This window comes from Rattus norvegicus, chromosome 16 (genome assembly GCF_021556685.1).
Source record: "Rattus norvegicus strain SHRSP/BbbUtx chromosome 16, alternate assembly SHRSP_T2T, whole genome shotgun sequence".
NCBI lineage: Eukaryota > Metazoa > Chordata > Mammalia > Rodentia > Muridae > Rattus > Rattus norvegicus.
The window spans coordinates 20,810,183-20,829,462 of record NC_141549.1 but is presented as its reverse complement, the minus strand read 5'-3'; the positions used below and the strand labels follow the sequence as shown (position 1 = coordinate 20,829,462).

General features: G+C 40.8%; 1 protein-coding gene across 3 annotated transcripts in view; it reads right to left on the bottom strand.

Moving 5' to 3' along the window:
• LOC148000441 (uncharacterized) overlaps positions 1-16,014 on the bottom strand; it is a 52,623-nt gene extending 36,609 nt beyond the window's left edge. The window contains exons 1-5 of one of the 3 annotated variants that reach the window (XM_087589338.1): positions 15,693-16,014; positions 10,975-11,089; positions 10,073-10,246; positions 8,979-9,085; positions 6,930-6,982 (exon numbers count right to left, since the gene is read on the bottom strand). In XM_087589338.1, the coding sequence (XP_087445464.1) occupies positions 6,930-6,982; positions 8,979-9,085; positions 10,073-10,246; positions 10,975-11,089; positions 15,693-15,835 (592 nt within the window). In that variant the 5' untranslated portion in view covers positions 15,836-16,014. Of the gene's footprint in view, positions 1-6,929; positions 6,983-8,978; positions 9,086-10,072; positions 10,247-10,974; positions 11,090-15,578 lie in introns of all 3 variants that reach the window. The other 2 variants (XM_087589337.1, XM_087589335.1) reach the window with 2 other exon arrangements.
• Positions 16,015-19,280: the final 3,266 nt, after the last annotated feature.

Here is a 19,280-nt window from a genome sequence, read left to right as displayed (position 1 = left end):
AACAGCTTTTCCAGGTTCTGCAGTCATCTGAACAAAACTGTAGAGACATCCAGCACACTCCATTAAAAAAAAAAAGTAAAAAAACAAAACCCGAGAAAACAGCACAGTTCTGTTACTCTTGTGGTACCTGGCACCATTTTTTTTTAAATTAGCTTCTCAATCATCATCTGGAAAGAAAACATTCTGAGCAACATCATTAAAAACAGCTCTGATAAAGCACTACGTATCATAAAGCAGGTACAAGCTATTTTACATCCACAGAGGTATGATACAGTACTGTCCTACATCTATAATACTAGAGGATACAATTTAAAAGGCATTATTTGAGACTTGATTCTACTTTTTCAGCAGAGGGCCCAAAGGATGGTGTGACACAGCTTTGTAAAGAAACATACTCTAGACAGGATTTCCTTTCACTAGTGGCACACTTCTAAGGATTCATTCTCTCCATGAATGTCAGCTAAAACCGTTATTAAAAAAATGAAATATCCCTAGAACAAAACCGTATAACCACCGGATTCACATGAAGATGACCTAGTGGAGACAAGCTGGACCTCACCTTACCAACAAGCTATCAAATCTGTTATGTTTAAACAGTGAGACCTCCAAGGAAGGAGATGCCAAGTAGTGCTTCAAAGCTTCGGACCACAATCAATCACAGCATCCTTTTCAACAGAAGCAGAAGCTCATCTGAATATGCTCATGGATGCTGACATCAACATTTAATCATCTCCTCACTCATCCAGGAAGAGGGGGAGATCAGTTACTACTGTAATTTATTGTGTTCAACCAAATCACCATGTTACAAAAATAGCAAGCTGCCATAATAAAAAATAAGGCTCCTCTATCCAGCACCAGATAGCATCATTTTACTTTCAAGCCTAGAAATGGCACACTTGTATATAAACCAATCGAAGATGAGGATTGAGAGTTCATCTTGGTGGATTTTTCCTTTGATGAATATGAAGTGTCCTTCCTTATCTTTTTTGATGACTTTTAATTGAAAATTGATTTTATTTGATATTAGAATGGCTACTCCAGCTTGCTTCTCCTGACCATTTGCTTGGAAAGTTGTTTTCCAGCCTTTCACTCTGAGGTTGTGTCTGTCTTTGTCTCTGAGGTGTGTTTCCTGTAGGCAGCAGAATGCAGGGTCCTCGTTGCGTATCCAGTTTGTTAATCTATGTCTTTTTATTGGGGAGTTGAGGCCATTGATGTTGAGAGATATTCAGGAATAGTGATTATTGCTTCCTGTTATGTTCATATTTGGATGTGAGGTTATGTTTGTGTGCTTTCATTCTCTTTGTTTTGTTGCCAAGACGATTAGTTTCTTGCTTCTTCTAGGGTATAGCTTGCCTCCTTATGTTGGGCTTTACCCTTTATTATCCTTTGTATTGCTGGATTTGTAGAAAGATATTGTGTAAATTTGGTTTTGTCATGGAATATCTTGGTTTCTCCATCTATGTTAATTGAGAGTTTTGGAGGATACAGTAACCTGGGCTGGCATTGGTGTTCTCTTAGGGTCTGTATGACATCTGTCCAGGATCTTCTGGCCTTCATAGTTTCTGGCGAAAAGTCTGGTGTGATTCTGATAGGTCTGCCTTTATATGTTACTTGACCTTTTTCCCTTACTGCTTTTAATATTCTTTCTTTATTTTGTGCGTTTGGTGTTTTGACAATTATGTGACGGGAGGTGTTTCTTTTCTGGTCCAATCTATTTGGAGTTCTGTAGGCTTCTTGTATGCCTATGGGTATCTCTTGTTTTAGGTTAGGGAAGTTTTCTTCTATGATTTTGTTGAAGATATTTACTCGTCCTTTGAGCTGGGAGTCTTCAATCTCTTCTATACCTATTATCCTTAGGTTTGATCTTCTCATTGAGTCCTGGATTTCCTGTATGTTTTGGACCAGTAGCTTTTTCCGCTTTACATTATCTTTGACAGTTGAGTCAATGATTTCTATGGAATCTTCTGCTCCCGAGATTCTCTCTTCCATCTCTTGTATTCTGTTGGTGAAGCTTGTATCTACAGCTCCTTGTCTTTTCTTTTCATTTTCTATGTCCAGGGTTGTTTCCATGTGTTCTTTCTTGATTGCTTCTATTTCCATTTTTAATTCCGTCAACTGTTTGATTGTGTTTTCCTGGAATGCTTTCAGGGATTTTTGCGATTCCTCTCTGTAGGCTTCTACTTGTTCTCTAAGGGAGTTCTTTATGTCTTTCTTGAAGTCCTCCAGCATCATGATCAAATATGATTTTGAAACTAGATCTTGCTTTTCTGGTGTGTTTGGATATTCCGTGTTTGCTTTGGTGGGAGAATTGGGCTCCGATGATGCCATGTAGTCTTGGTTTCTGTTGCTTGGGTTCCTGCGCTTGCCTCTCGCCATCAGATTATCTCTAGTGTTACTTTGTTCTGCTATTTCTGACCGTGGCTAGACTGTCCTATAAGCGTGTGTGTCAGGAGTGCTGTAGACCTGTTTTCCTGTTTTCTTTCAGCCAGTTATGGGGACAGAGTGTTCTGCTTTCGGGCGTGTAGTTTTTCCTCTCTACAGGTCTTCAGCTGTTCCTGTGGGCCTGTGTCTTGAGTTCACCAGGCAGGTTTCTTGCAGGGGAAAAGTTGGTCCTACCTGCGGTTCCAAGGCTCAAGTTTGCTCGTGGGGTACTGCCTAAGTCCTCTCCGAGGCGGCAGCAACCGGGAACATCTGCGCCACTCTTTCCGGGAGCCTCCGTGCACCAGGGTTCCAGATGGCGTTTGGTGTTTTCCTCTGGCATCTGGATGTGCACAGAGTGCAGTCTCTTCTGGTTTCCCAGGCGTGTCCACCTCTCTGAAGTTTTAGCTCTCCCTCCCACGGGATTTGGGTGCAGAGAACTGTTTATCCGGTCTGTTTCCTTCAGGTTCCGGCGGTGTCTCAGGCGCAGGGGTCCTGCCGCTCCTGGGCCCACCCCTATGGGAACCCAGAGGCCTTATACAGTTGCCTCTTGGGCCAGGGATGGGGGCAGGGGTGGGCAGTGTCGGTGGTCTCCTCCGCTCTGCAGCCTCAGGAGTGCCCACCTGATCAGGCCTGATGTATACTTTCAAAATGGCATATTATCCCACTATTACAAACAAAGGCAGAATGAATTTTGCAGGTAAATCAATGGAACTTGAGAATATCCTCCAGAGTCCAAACAGGACATGTGTGTTATGTACTCACTTATAGATGGTTATTGGCCAAAAATACAGACACCATGCTATTATCCACAGACTCAGAAAAGCTACACAAGAAGGAATGCACAAGTGAGGATGCCTGAATCTCACTTAAAGGAGTGCATAAAGCAGTCCTAAGAGGAAGACGGAGGGAGTGAACTGAATAGAGAAGAGATACGGAGGGCTATGGGATGGGTTCGGAATCAGGTGTGGCTAAGGAAGAGGAGAGATGGATGGATGGTCCTGAAAGTGAATGGAAATCTGCAACTGACAAGGGTGAAGTTTTTTTTTAATGAAAAAAGACAATGTGGGATACTATTCACCTACTAAAGACAAAGACATAATGACCTTTGCAGGTGAATGAATAGAACTTGAGAATATCTTCCTGAGTGACATAACCCAGACCCAAAAGACATGGATGACGTATACTCACTTCTAAGTGGATATTAGCAATAAATTACAGGATATCAATACTATACTCAGGACCAAAAGAAGATGAAGAAGAAAGGACCAAGAGAGGATTTTGAATCTAACTTAGAACATACCGGAAAATACTCAGAGGAGGCAGAGGAAGGAAGGAACTAGGTGGGAGTGGGTAAATTTGAGACAACTGAGTGTTTCAGGATCGGGTCTGGGGAGATACAGGGGAGATGGCTTGACAGCCATGAAAATGAATGGATAGCTGCAGCTGGCAAGGGTGGAGATGTCAAAAAAATTCACTTGGTCATCACATTAGATGCTGATAAAGCCGTTGATAAAATCAAGCACCCCTTCATGTTAAAAGTCTTAGAGACCTCAGTGATCAAATTTGCATACCTGAACCAGCCAATAAACACTAACAACTTATATGCAGAGAAACTTAAAACCAGAGAGTAAGCAAAGCTGCCCACATACAAAAGAGACCTCACAAAATCTACCAAAGAACTCCTACACCAAAGGTGATAAACCCTTACAGAAAAGTGTCTGAATGCAAGATTAACTCAAAAAACCAGCAGCCCTTCCTCATGCAACAGTTAAAAGGGATAAGAAAAATTTAGTCAAGCAAAACCCTTTACAGTAACCACAGATAACATTAAATAGCCCAGTACAACTCTAATCAAGCTACTTAAAGACCTGCCTGTCAAAAACTTTATGTCTCTGAAAAAGGAATTAACAGGACATCTGAAGATGGAAAGGTCTCCTATACTACAGATGGATAGGATTAACAAGGTGAAAATGGCCATCTTACAAAAAGCATCTTCACAGTCAATGCATTTCTCTTCAAAATTGCAAGACCATTATTTACAGACCTTGAAAGAGCAATTCTTTAAAAAACAAAAAACCCATGATAGCTGATAGATACATAGATGATAGATAGATAGATGATAGATACATAGATAGATAGATAGATGATAGATAGATAGATATCTTGAATAATTAAATAATTTTTGGAGGTATCATCATCCCTGATATCAAGACATATCACAGAGCAATCATAACAAAAGCTGTATAGAATTAGTATAGAAACAAAAAGTTGACCAATGGAATCAAATCAAAGAAAAAACACACATACCTACCAACACATGATTTTGACAAAGGCAAAACCACACAATGGGGAAAATAGGAAAGTTTCTTCAACAAATGGTGCAGGTGTAACTGTATGTCTGCATGAAGAAGAATGCAAATAGATCTGTATTTCTCAACCTGCACAAAACTCAAGTTCATGTGGATGAAAGACCTTGACATTGAAACAGAAACTTCAATATACTGAGGACATCGGTACAGTAGACAATTTCCTGAACAGCACACCACTGTCCCAGCCTCTGAGATCAATGATTGATAAATGGGGACTCACAAAACTTAAAAACCTCTGTAAAGCAAAGGACACCATCAAAAGGACAAAAGAGAAGCCTACATTTTGGGAAAAGATCGTCATCAGTCTTACACTTCACAGAGAAATAATGGTTAAAATATATAAAAAGCCCAAAAAGTTAGACAGCAATAAACCATTCTGAATATGGTGTACAGTGGTAAACGAAGCATTCCCAGCCGAGGATGCTCAGGAGGCCGTGAGACATCAAATGCTCATCTTCAGTCATCACTGAATGCAGATCAGAAGGACGCTGAGTCCATCCTACACCAGTCAGAGCAGCCAGAATCAAAACCTCAAGTGACAGCCATGCTGACAAGGATATTGAGCAAAGGGAACATTCCTCCATTGTTGGTGGGAGAGACATTAAAATCCCTTTTCTTTTTTTTTTTTCTTTTTCTTTTTTTCAGAGCTGGGGACCAAACCCAGGGCCTTGCGCTTGCTAGGCAAGTGCTCTACCGCTGAGCTAAATCTCCAACCCCTAAAATCCCTTTTGAAAAGCAATTTGGCGGGTTTTTTTTTCCAAAAATTTTGAAATAGTTTTTACCTTAAGACACAACTATGTCAATCATGGGCATATACCCCAAACTTGCTCCACCATACCACCCAAGCACACTTGCTTAACTATGTTCATAAAACCTTTCCTTGTAATAGCCATGGACAGGAGACAACTGAAAAACTGATTAAGGAAATGTGGTATATTTGCACAATGAAATAATACTCGGCTATGAAAACCATGGAATTTGAGAAAATTGCAGGCAAATGGATGGGATTGGCAAACATCATATTGGATGAGGTAACTGAAACCGAGAAGGACAGGCATGGTATGTACTCACTTAAAGGTGAGGACCTTAGCAGCCATAAATTACAGAATAACCAGGCCACAGTGCACAGACCTAAAGAAGCTAAGTAATGAGGGCCCAAGGGAAGATGCGTGAATCTCACTCAGGAGGGAAAATGAAATAGATATCAGGATTCGATTGAGGGAGGGAAATTTGTAGGATGGGGAGGGGAACTAAGGTGCAGAGCAGGTGTGGTGTGGGAGCTGGGACAGAAGATACCAGTGGAGAGGCATCTCTGTGGTGAAACAAAGACCAGGAACCATGGGGGCTCTTAGCAGTCTATCTATGGAGCTGAGACTTGCAGAGCCTACTAGCAGCAGGTGATATGCAGCTTTCAGTGGTCATCTTCTGTACACAGGGGAGACTTCCAGGAGAAGGAGGAGAACACCAAAGCACTCAGAAAAACATCAACCCAAAATTTATCCTACCACCAAGATATGCAGGTTAAAATGGAACAGACATTAAGGAGATACCAAACCAATAACTGGACCAACTTGAGACCCACCCTGTGGGAGAGAGCCAGTCTTTGACTCCATTAATGATATTTTGCTATGCTTGCAGACAGAAGCTTTGGATAATTCTTCTGAGAGTCTTCATCAAGCCCTGGATAGAAACAGATGTACACACCCACAGCCAAATAAATATCAGGTGGGGGTTGGGGCGTCTTGTGAAAGAGTTGGGGGAAGGATATTGAATTCAAAGGAGGACAGTGCCATTGAAGGTTCAGAAACACAACAAGAAAACGTACAGATTAACCAACAGGGGCCCATGAGGGCTCACAGGGACTGAACCACCTATCAAAGAGCACGTCAGGGCTGCACATAGACCCCATATTCAGAGGTAGCAGACGTGCAGCTTCACGTGCTCTTCATGTGGACTCCTGGTTTACTGAAGTGAGGGCAGGTTCTCATTCTGTTGCCTGCATTTGGATTCCTTTCTGCTAGCTGGGCTGCCTTGTGTGGTCACAGTAGGAGAGGAGCTAAAATGTCCGCACTATTTTATCTAGGGTGAATAAGACCAGCTACAATATAGTAAATTTATATATGATATAAAAAATCTTACCTTCCAAAAATCTTACATGCTTCACTTCTTTTTTATGTGCTGGTGTTCTTGCACTGTGGCATAGATTTATAAGTTATGGTTATTGTACTATTCATAAGAAAAACATTTAGCGAGCATTTGAAGACCTTTATATTTCAGTCCCCAGTATCTTAGTTTAGATGTTCACAAACAATGTTTTTTGAAACCGGATCTCACTATGTAGCCATGCTGGTCTGAAACCCACGCCATAGACCATGTTGTACTTAACTCACAAAGGTCTGTGTGTCTCCTACCTCCCACAGTCTGGGATGTAATTCATGGAACTACAGGTCTAGTCAAACAATTTTGAATTTATTTTTCAGCAATTCACTATGACTGTTGACTGGTATCCTTGCGACTTTCTCAAGAGAAAACATGAGGCATGGTTAGCTTTTAAATAGAACACAAACTAAAAAGCTCAAGCATGCATACACACAATCAATCAATCAATCTCTCTCTCTCTGACTCTCTCTCTCTCTGTCTCTCTCTCTGTGTCTCTCTCTTTCTGTCTCTCTCTCTGTCTCTCTCTGTCTCTCTCTGTCTCTCTCTGTCTCTCTCTCTCTCTCTCTCTCTCTCTCTCTCTCTCTCTCTCTCTCTCTCTCTCTCTCTCTCCTCCCTCCCTCTTAAAAACTCTAAAGAGAATATTTGCCTTGCTCAGGGATGTATGGCAGTAGACTCTTAGGGAACACTAGGAGGAAAGATTCCAGGTCTGCAAGGAGATAAGAACTCCAGAGGACAAACAACAGAGTGAAATAACCTGGACGCCTGGGGCTCTCAGAGACTGAACCACCAACCACAGAAAATACACGGGCTGGACTCACACCTTCCCACTCACATGTAGCAGAAGAGCAGCTGGATTTTCATATAGGTCCCAGTCAACTGGGATGGGTCCTATCAAAAAGCTGTTCCTTATACATGGGATACCTCCTTCTAGCTGAGCTGCCTTGTCTGACCTTGGAGAGAGAGGAAGTGTCTACCCTTGCAGAGACTTGAAGTGCCAGGGTGTGGGGATGCATAGGGGATCCATGACTGCTCAGAGGTGAAGGGGAAGGGGAACCAGAAAGGACTGTGGAATAGGGAGACTGAGACAGGGTCAGTGAGTTTGATGTAAAATGAATAAGAAAAAATAAAATTAAATATTTCAAAGAGCATTAAGTTTTGAAAGGAGAGTGAGCTCTCTCTAGAAAGGCTCACCTTAAAGCACAGATCTGTTGTCTGGAAATAATGGCTCAACATAAACATTAGGTAAACATGTGTACTAAACAGGGAATTTCAGCATAATAATTTTATTTCATATGGAAGGGAATATAGCTTTGTAAGATCAATTTTTTTAGAGCTAAACATTCACAAAATCTAGGAGAAGATTTATAATTCTAAAATACCAGAATATGTGGAAGGAAATGAACTATTTATATATCCACATTAAAAGCTCCATCTGAAATGTGACACAAAAATGTCTTGGACTGCAATATCACCAACATTGCTAGTTAATTACAGGATGAAAGTTTACCGAACACCTCCTAGCAAAAGGTAGTTTTCTACTGCATTGGACATTTCAAACAGATCATTAGGAAACACTATTTATTACCTGTGATTATGTAACATATAATTCTAAAGATATGGCTTATACTGTCATTTTTAAGGTCAGAAATTATAAAATTTCAGACTCAGGGACTGGGGGTGTTTATTCATGGTAGAACATTTGCCAATGACACACATGACCTTTAATTCAGTGGCAAACTGTGTCAAAATAAAAAATACTGAAGTGGACCAACAGCTGATCTAGCTTATTCTTTGTATTGGTTCATGACTCACGAACTGAACTACTGAGCTATGTAGTACTCCTGGTACTGCTGTTCTTTTGTTGTGTTGGAACAGTCTCTTTTCTAGCTCATATTTCGTGTGTAATAAGCTTTCTAAATATTTCTCTCAGAGTTTTTCAAATCATTTAATATCATATTAATATTCCTGACTTAAGCAATTCTCACCATCAAGAACAACACTAAGATTGTAGAAGAGAAGAAACTGTACCTGTTTGACACTTGCACGGCCTGTGCATCTGCACTCATTGATTCTAAGAAGTTTATCATTTCAGTCTGATTTTCATATGTTGCAAGTTGCAGTGGTGTCAAGCCATACTGTAAAGAAAACAATATTACATTTTATAAAACAACTTGTTTCTCAACTGAAAGTTCATCACAGATTTTGTGAACATAAACACACACTGTACTGAGTCACAAGGCATCATTTTTCCTACAACACCTGCTGTGCTTTCCACACACAGCTCTCTTCTTCCCTTTGACACATCTTTTGTCTACACAACACTGCATATGAACACCAATCCCTTCCAGAATTTTCCCCAAACACTCAATGGTTCCAATCTTCTTAGCTCCAAAAACTAGGACCTCCATGGACACACCCCCAAAATATAAAGTTTGGTATGCCCCTGTTGAAGGAGTGTGCTCAAGAGGTATCTGGAGCAGAGTTTCTCAATCTGCACTCCAAATATATTTCTTTTCTAAAGTAAGAATTATCTCCCAAGGGCAATAGCATCTTCTATGAATACCAAAACTTTTGAAAATCATAAAAATGTTTTGTATATTTTCTCAATGATCAGATTTTCTAATTTGCCTGACACCTCTCTCCTTTCCCAGTCTGCCCTCATCCCTGAGCCAAACACACATCAATACCTTCTTAGCAGCAACCCAGTTCTATATATTCTACAATCATTAAACTTGAAATGTATTTCTTTTCCTTGTTGGTGTAGATGTGATGTGATGTGATGTGTGTGTGTATGTGTGTATGTGTGTGTGTGTGTCTGTGTGTGTCTGTGTGTGTGTGTGTGTGTGTGTGTGTAATCCTAAAGCCTATAATCTTGAATTTCAAACTTAAAGTCAACGCTGAGACAAAATATGCTATTCTGTGGGTTTTTTGGCACTAATTATAAATACACACACACACACACACACACACACACACACATATATATATATTTAAAGAGAAAAAGCGTTCCTCTGAACACATTCAGTGAGAATGCTTGAGGTTCTGCATGTAGAAAATAGGTCTGAGTGTCCCAGCTAGAAGTAGCTAGAAGTGCATTGGGAATGAAGTTGAATGACCTTTACCTCTGTTTTGGCTTCAATATCTACGTTGTACTCCAGGAGCATCTTTACAATTGCTATGCTGCCCCTGGAAATGGCATGGTGAAAGGCTGTATTCCCACTGTAATCCATCAAATTTGGATTAGCATTGTGCCTGAGCAATACACAAACACAATGTGTATTGTCCCGCTGCGCAGTCTGTGGAAATTGTACAAAGAAATACATCTTCACTTCAAGGAATCCAAGGGAAACATTTCTACAATGGCACTGAATAGTTTCTCTGAAATCAGACAGAGTTTTAGTTATTCATATTTTCCCTCCATTTTGACACAAGGTCTTCTTAAATACTCCAGGCTTGACTCATTTAATGATCTCCCCACCACATCTTTTTCCAAGTGGTAGAATTAAGGGGTTCTACCAACCCACCTAGATGTCCTAAGCACTCAGGTCTGTGTGGTTGGCTGTCACAATGCAGAGATTGCTTGTTTGCTTAGATTTTGTTCTTTTTGCCAATGTGATACATGCTTAATACTCCTGGAAAGATCCTCACTTGAGGAATTGGACTGGCCTCTGGGGCACTGTGTGGAACTATTTTTTTTTTATTTAGACAGAAGTAGGAAAGCCCAAAGTCTTGTGGTAGGGGCATGCCTGAGTTCAAAGTTGTATAAAAAAAAAGCTGAGCAAACCTGGGTAAAAGCCATGGAAAGCTGCATTCTCCCCTGATCTCTAGTTTAGTTCTTCCCCCCAGTTCCTGATTTGAGTTCCTGACCAGGTTTCCCATGAGGATCAACTGGGATGAATAAATGTAAGCTAAATAACTTTTTCCTCTCCTGAGTAAGTTTTGGTCTGTGTTTTCTCACAACAACAGAAACCAAACAAGGACACCTCTAATCCATTTCATACCAAAACAGATGGCCAATAGCTACCTTAATCAACGGTGTGCAGCCTTCATCATCCTGGATGTTAATGTTGGACTTATTTTCTAATAACAGTGTCACTACATCTGGATGGTTGTGGGCACTCGCATAATGCAGCGATGTCCTGCAAATTGAAAACACATTTAGCAACATCTCTGAATTCCCAGTAAGACTATCATCACCTGTAAGTACTACATAATATGAAGGTGATTTCTATCTGATGGAAGAAAGTAACTACAATGTTCTTATTTATTGAGGTCTACTCGAATGTTCATTTACTGTGCTAGGGATATGGTACATGACTCTTCCTATTTAAGGCAGGTGTTCTATCCTGACCTTCTTCGCTGCTCAAAGCAGCCTGTCTGAATCCTAGAAAAGTTCCCAAATTGATCTCAGCTTGATTTTAAGTCATACTCTAATATCTGGAACTTACTAGTTACTCCTCGGTATTTTCAGGAGCTCCATGACTCCATGTCCCCATCCAAGGGATGAACATTAAACATATCTTAATAGGGGCTACTCTGATGTTTCAGTTCGAATGGGGAAGAAATCTGCTACAACACTACAAGCATTTCCAGCTCCTGAGAGCTCAGCATTTCCTGATCATGGTAATGATTTCTCTTCCTAGTGATAACAAACAGAACTATTCTGTGAGAGAAAAACAGGATTTTATCAGCAGTACACATAAAAAAATTCATATAAAAGAAGTTTACATTTCTTAATCCTCCTATCTTATCCATTGTGGTTACCTTCATTTTCATTCACATTTTACCCTCTCTAAGAATGGAAGGTCATTTATCCTTTTTATTATTTTACAACTATAATTAGCAATACTTTTAGCACTTTACAAAATTAAAGGTAATTATCATGCAACCCATTGTGGCCTACATTAAACAAAATATGTCACAATCGACAGGTAAGTGGCAATTTTACCGGTCACTTGCATCTATGTACATTTTTAACAGTGAACAAAAATGTAAGCCCTCAGTCCTCAATACTTTCTTTTATTTTTATTTTCACATTTCATTTTTTATGCCCATATGTAACACTTCTATACTCGGTATAGAAACCAGGACCTCATGCTTTGCCGTATATTGATCAATGTGCCCATGGACTCACACCAAAATCAGGTAAATATTGTTACAAGGTAATAACCTATGGTGGCATAGCTGCCTTGCTTGAGATTCATAGAGTTTCAGTAAAATGAAAGGAGGGTTCCAAAGAGTAATGTTCATTTCATGTTATATTTAAATTTATAAAATGTAAGGAAGCTTGACTGGGCAGAGAAATAAAGTTTTACAAATGGGAAGATCTTGAGAGATATTAGAATGTGTATTCTACACAGGGGATATCTAAGTTACATGTGGGGAATAAATGGACTGACAGAATGAAAAATTACCATTGGACAATTCAGTGTTTTTAAAGAAAATATTCAATGAACAGAAGAATATTTTAAAACTAAACTTCATTCTTGTATTCTTTATATGAAGCTCCACCTTAAAGACTAATTAACATCTTAGAATAACAAAATGATCAAGAAGCATGTGAACTAGGGAAAATATGCTGGTGTGTCATCGATTCCCCTTCAACCATAAAGACAGGATATAAGAATGAGGTGCTAACCTTTAAAAGTCTTGGAAAAATCAGGAATTCAAAGCTTACTATAAACATAGGAAAAGCAATATACAGCAAACCAATAGCCTACATCCAACTAAATCGAGAGAAAGTTGAAGGAATACCACTAAAATCAGGGAGTAGTCAAGGATGCCCCCTTAAACAAATTCAGCAAAGTGGCTGGATACAAAATTAACTCAAACAAATCAGTAGCCTTTCTCTATTCAAAGGATGAATAGGCTAAGAAAGGAATTAGGGAAACAACACCTTCAGAATAATCACAAATAAAATAAAATAACCCAGTGTGACTCTAACCAAGCAAGTGAAATTCCTGTTCGGTAAGAACTTCAAGTCTCTGAAGAAAGAATAGAAGATCTCATAAGATGGAAAGATCTCCCATTCTCACAGATTGGCAGGATTAACATTATAAAATTGGCCATCTGTCCAAAAGCAATCTACTGATTCGACGCAATCTCCATCAAAATTCTAACTCCATTCCCCATGGAGGTAGAAAGAGCGATTTGGAAATTCACTTGCATTAACAAAAAAACAGGATCCTGAGAACTATACTCAACAAGAAAAAAAATTCTGGGGGAATCACCCTCCCTAACCTTAAGCTGTATTACAGAGCAATAGTGATAAAAATGTTATGATACTGGTACAGCGATAGGCAAGTAGATCAATGGAATAGAATGGGAGACCCAGAAATGAACCCATACACCTACCTATGGTCACTTGATTTTTAACAAAAGAACTAAAACCATCTAGTGGGAAAAAGATAGCTTTTTCAACAACTGGTGCTGAATCAACTGGCACTCAGCATGTAGACTGCAAATCAAACCTTTCTTATCACCCTGTACACAGTTAAAATCCAAGCAAATCAAGGATCTCCACATAAAACCAGATATACTCAACTTAAAAGAAGAAAACATGGGGAAGAGCCTAGAATACATGAGCCTGGAATACTTGGGAAAATTTCCTGAACAGAACAGCAATAGTTTATTCTCCAAGATCAAGAATCAACAAATGGGACCTCATCAAATTGCAAAGCTTCTGTAAGGCAAAGAGTACTGTCATTAGAAGAAAATGGCTACTAACAGATTGGAAAAGATTTTTATGATTCCTACATCTGATAGAAGGCTTACATCCAATATACACATAGAATTCAAGTAGTTAAGACTCCGGAGAATCAAATTACTCTATTACAAAATGGGGAGCAGAGCTAAACAAAGAATTCTCAATTGAGGAATATCAAATGGCCAAAAAGAACCTAAATGACTGGTCAACATCTTTAGTCATCAGAGAAAATGCAAATCAGTACCACCCTGTGATTCAACGCCACACCAGTCAGAGTGGCTAAGATCAAAACTCAGGCAACAGAGGTAGGCGAGGATTTGGAGAAGGAGGAACACTCCTCCTTTGTAGGTGGGAGAGCAAGCTGGGACAACTCTGGAAATCTGTTTGGAGGACCCAGCTTTACACACTCCTGTGCATATACACAAAAAGGGCTCCAACATAAAACAAAGAAAAATATTCCATTACATTCACAACAGCCTTATTTACAATAGCCAGGAGCTGGAGAGAACCCAGATGTCCGTTCATCTAAAGAGTTCACATGGAAAGACCCCTGGCTTCAACTGCATATGTAGCAGAGGATGGCCTTGTTGGGCACCAATAAGAGGAGAAGCCCGTGGTCCTGCCAAGGCTCTAGCCCCAGTGGAACGGAATGCTAAGGCGGGGAATCCGGAAGGAGTGGGCAAACGGGTGGGGGTGAACCCTCATATAAGAGGAGGAGGGACGATGAGCAAGGGGGTTCATGGTAAGAACCCACACACACACAGAGAAAAAGGAATGAGGGGCTGGGGTAGTTGTTAAAACTCAATTGGTAAAGCATTTGTCCTGAAAACCTGACTGCTGATCTTGGGATAAGGGGATCCGCAAAGCTCACTTGCCTACAAGTGTGAGGATCAGTGTGCTCCAAGACAGTAAATAAAGCACACCATGGACTTGCTTGAGTGGAGTCTCCAGAACAGAGGGACGATGGGCTGGAACCCACAGGGAGGCCTGCTTGCCTGAGCTCAGGCCTTAGAACCCCATGGTGGTACAACATAACTAGCAGTCGACATTGTCTCTGACCACCACACCCTAAGCTCCACACGTGTGGGGCACAGGAAGTGAGATGAGGACAATCTCTGTCCTTCACATGTGTATCGATGTAAAAACAACAGTACAGAAGGTGATTACATGGGAGCATGGTCACAGTTCCAGTTCTAAATGTCTTTGATCCATTATTATTTTATACTATATTATTATATTGTATCATATACATTATATTATATTATACATTATTATATTGCATCATATTATGTATTAAGAAAGTCGTCATAGAAACAGGGGGAGTGGGAAGTGGGATGGAAGAGGCAGGACAGGACATAACATTGAAATGTAAATGTATGAACTATCTAATAAAAATGAAAAAACAGAAAACAACAACAACAACAAAGAAGAAAGAAAATCTAGATAGGGGTCTTGGCAATAACAGCTCTAGTTTTGTTTAGTAGAGAACTCAGTTTGATTGCTAAGACACACAGGGCAGCTCACAACTGTCTATAGCTGCAGTTCCAGGGGATCCTGCACCAGGTTCTATCACAATGGTACACAGAAAATACACAGAGGCAAATCAACGGTATTTATGTGTGTGAATGTGTGTGTCTTTTTGTATGTTTACAAAATGTAAGGGTTAACATAAGAATAAAATTATGTAGTTTCATTAAGGCCTAGGAGCTGCTGTTCCACAGTGTGGAGGTCTCATACGACTAAGAGCATTTAGCAGGTATAAAACCCAGGGGTCCCCAGTGAAAATGAGCCTATGTATGACCACTCTCTACCCTCAGATTGTAGCCCTGGAAGTTGATTTGTCTTCCTCCTTAGCCCTGAGTGTCCCTAACAGTTCCTACCCTCCTCCTTTCACTCCCCTCATCAATTAGAAGCCCCATTACCTGCCCCTCCAATCAGATTCATCCACATGATGATGACACTCATGGATCATACTTTCAATTTTCTCCACGTCCCCAACACAGGCCGCTCTTTGTAATCGACCCACGGGATCATACCCGATCAGATAGAGGGGAAATTTCGTCGTTTTCTTTTGACGCAGGCATCCAAAACCAGGACAGGAGCGCCACAGACGGGTGTACCAGCGTCCCCTTCTGGGGAACTTCAATGCCAGAGCATCATATTCAAAATCTTCCTCCATTATGGAGCTCTAGGGCCACCCAGGACCTTCTTACCCTCTCTTCCCTCCCATTTAGCTACTCTCCACCTCCCAAATTATACGATAAGAGTTTGCTAAAATCACCAATTCTTGCCAAAGAAGTGTAGGCAAGACCTGCTCGTTCAGGGTTAACTGAACTATACTTCATCACCTAGTAACACAGCTGCACTGGCACCACCATAGTGACATGCTCTGAGCTCACAATGGAGCTGGCTTACGGACTGTACCCTATGCTTATGCTCCATGTGTGCCCCCCTCAGACTCCACTGTTAGGAGCCCAGCCCCCTCAGTGCTTGTTCAAAGCTCTGTCAATGTTGACGCTGAAGTAGATCTATTTGCATGGCCTTCAAAGGGAATACTGAGGGCAGTAAGGGAAGCCATTGCAATCTGTAACCCTAAGACTGGCCTGAGGGACCTAAAAAAATCATCCTGATTTAGCAAACCCAGACCCAAAACAACAAACATTTCATGTGTCTGCTGTTAAGGATGTTAGGTTTTAAGTATCTGATATGAGAACTACAATCTGGATAACCACACAGGATTCCTGACTATCTACTAGGGAACTAGGGGGCAGAAGAATATCGCCCCAGGAAGAGGAAGGAGTGTATAGTGTTGGGAAGAGATAAAAGCTAGAATAGGAGGGGTTAATGAGAGGGAACCAGGAGAAATGGGTAGAGGCAAAGGGTACACACTTCTACCTCCCTCGCATTTTTCAAGCCCCATTACCCTCCTTTCATATTCATCAACATGATGTTGACTGGAGTTGATCACTCTCTCCAGTGTATCCTGGTCACCTGCTGGCTGCATGTTGGAATGGGCACACAGATTCATACTTGATAAGGAAGAGGGTCAGTTTCTTTTTCTTAACCAGGCACCCACAGCCCTGGCATGCAAGCCTAGGTAAAGTAGGAAATAAGGGGAGGGACAACAAACACTAAAGTCCCTTTGAAAAAATTAAATGGAAATCTGCTACTCTATTAGCTTCCTATATGTATGGAATACATATGGAGCCAAAAACTAACATGACACGAGGCTCCACTTAGACATCTTGTGCCACCAAGTTACAAATCCAGCAACAGGAATGGGTGACAACCTGTTGAGTCATTATCCAAAGGGTCCTATAGAAAACCTTGACCATCACAAGCCAGTGCCAAGACTATTGGTTGCTCTACACAATCTGATGTTCAGGACTGACTTCTGAAGATAACATTTCTGTCATCACAGGGGGGGGGGGGGGATAGGTTGAGCCGGGGTCTAACTAGACTCTTCACACTACTAACCAGAGTTCATAATACTGGAAGGTAACCTGTCTGCTACTGGAGGGCAAAGGTAATCCTCAACATCAGTCAGCTTCAAACCCTGAAACCTACAGTAACACCTACAAAGAAGCTCAAAGGCATCTTCAAATCTAATTATAGGCGATCTAGAACCCTCATATCTTCACAGGCCCAGACATACATATAGTGCACACACAGACACGTAGGCAAAACATTCATACATGTGAAAGAAGCATAATCTTTCAATAATAACATGTTTACAGGTATGTAATACACTTATGCAGCAAATTCATCTTTTTCAAGTATATAATCTAGGAGTGCATTCTTACTATGTCATTAAAATTATGCATCCCTTATACTATTGGTTTTAAAAATATTTTAAGTTTGAGAAAACTCTGTGGCCATTAGAAGGTACTCTTTATTCCTCCAGATCCTACCCCCTATCAACTTGTTAGGCACCAGCTCAGCCTATCCCTCTTTAATGACAGAAGTGTTACTTTAAGTATAGGAACTTAAGATCAGGATGTGTAGAGCACACCATAGCCCATGGTGTGCCTAGGTTTCACGGATGCTTTGAGTTAATGAGTAAACTGGCTGCAATCCAATCTAACATTTGGTCTCATTCGGTTGGTTTTTGGTGTAGATGTTGTCGTCGTTGTTGTTGTTGTCATTGTTGTTGTTGTTGCTGCTGCTGCTGCTGCTGCTGCTGCTGCTGTTGCTTCTGACATTGTTTGATAGATTGATTGGTTTTTTGGTGTCTGGTTTTTTGAGGTTTTTGTTTGTTTAATTGATTCCTTGTGTGAGTGATTGGTTGATTTTTCAAGAAAGTTTGTCTCTGCCCACCCCCTTCTCTCTCTCTCTCTCTCTCTCTCTCTCTCTCTCTCTCTGTGTGTGTGTGTGTGTGTGTGTGTGTGTTTGAGTGTGTGTAGCTCTGGCTGTCCTGAATCTACCTCTGTAGACCAGGCTGGCCCCAAACTCGTGAAAATCTACATGCCTCTGCCTCCTGAGTGCTGGGATAAAGTTCTATGCCCTCACCGACCAGGTCATTTTGCATATTTAACATAAATGAAGTCATCTAATATAGAAATATCCCCTTTCTTGGTCATTAAATAATAGCTTCTTTTATCATAAGATAGTGTCAATGCCTCTGTCCATCTCTAGAGACATTGTATCAATATTATAAACTCTGTTTACCCGTTCATCATGCTGGACCATTTGGGGTTCTCTCTTTTGTCTTTTACACTTAGCAGGGCAATTATACATCAATCACAAAAAAATGAGCTTCAGACTTGCCCTCAGGACAATGTGATGGAGAAGATACCTCTACTGTGATTCACTTTTCCCAGATTATATCCACATTTTGTAGAGTTGCTTAAAATCAACCAGCATCCTAGCCTCCAAGGCTCCAGTACTGCTGTTGAGCAGAGTCAGAGAGGATGGAAGAGTGAATTTTGGGGGCATTCCTGTAAAACTAGGTCTTCTGGATGGAACAAATGATAGCAGTCATGAGTCCAATACAGGGGCCTTTGCTGAAAACACCCCACACAGAATGGGGCATCCTAATTCCATCAGGTACTGGAAGGAGCTCCTGAAGTTTTAAAGGGTACCAGTTAAAGACTGGTTTTCACTTGAAAAATACACTAAAAAGCTACTGATGTAATAAAGAGTATAGAAACTTGTGGCTTTCACTTAAAACATTTTAATGGGAAACTCTTTTTTTTTTTTATTAACTTGAGTATTTCTTATATACATTTCAAGTGTTATTCCCTTTCCTGGTTTCTGGGTAAACATCCCCCGAATCCCTCCCCCTCCTGTTCTTTATGGGTGTTCCCCTCCCCATCCTCCCCCCCATTGCTGCCCTCCCCCCAACAATATTAGTTCACTGGGGGTTCAGTCTTAGCAGGATCCAGGGCTTCCCCTTCCACTGGTGCTCTTACAAGGATATTCTTAATGGGAAACTCTTAATTAAAAGGCAAACAGTTTAGGTCAACACTCATAGGATGAGTCACTAGGACTAGCAGCAGAGTCCTTGACAAGAGGGAGTCCTACTTAGCAATGTCATGATAAACCCTCACAAATCAGAGGCCCACTGCTCTCCTTGGACTGTTTTACTAACAGTGCTGTGCTGGCTTTCTTTTACAACTTTACAG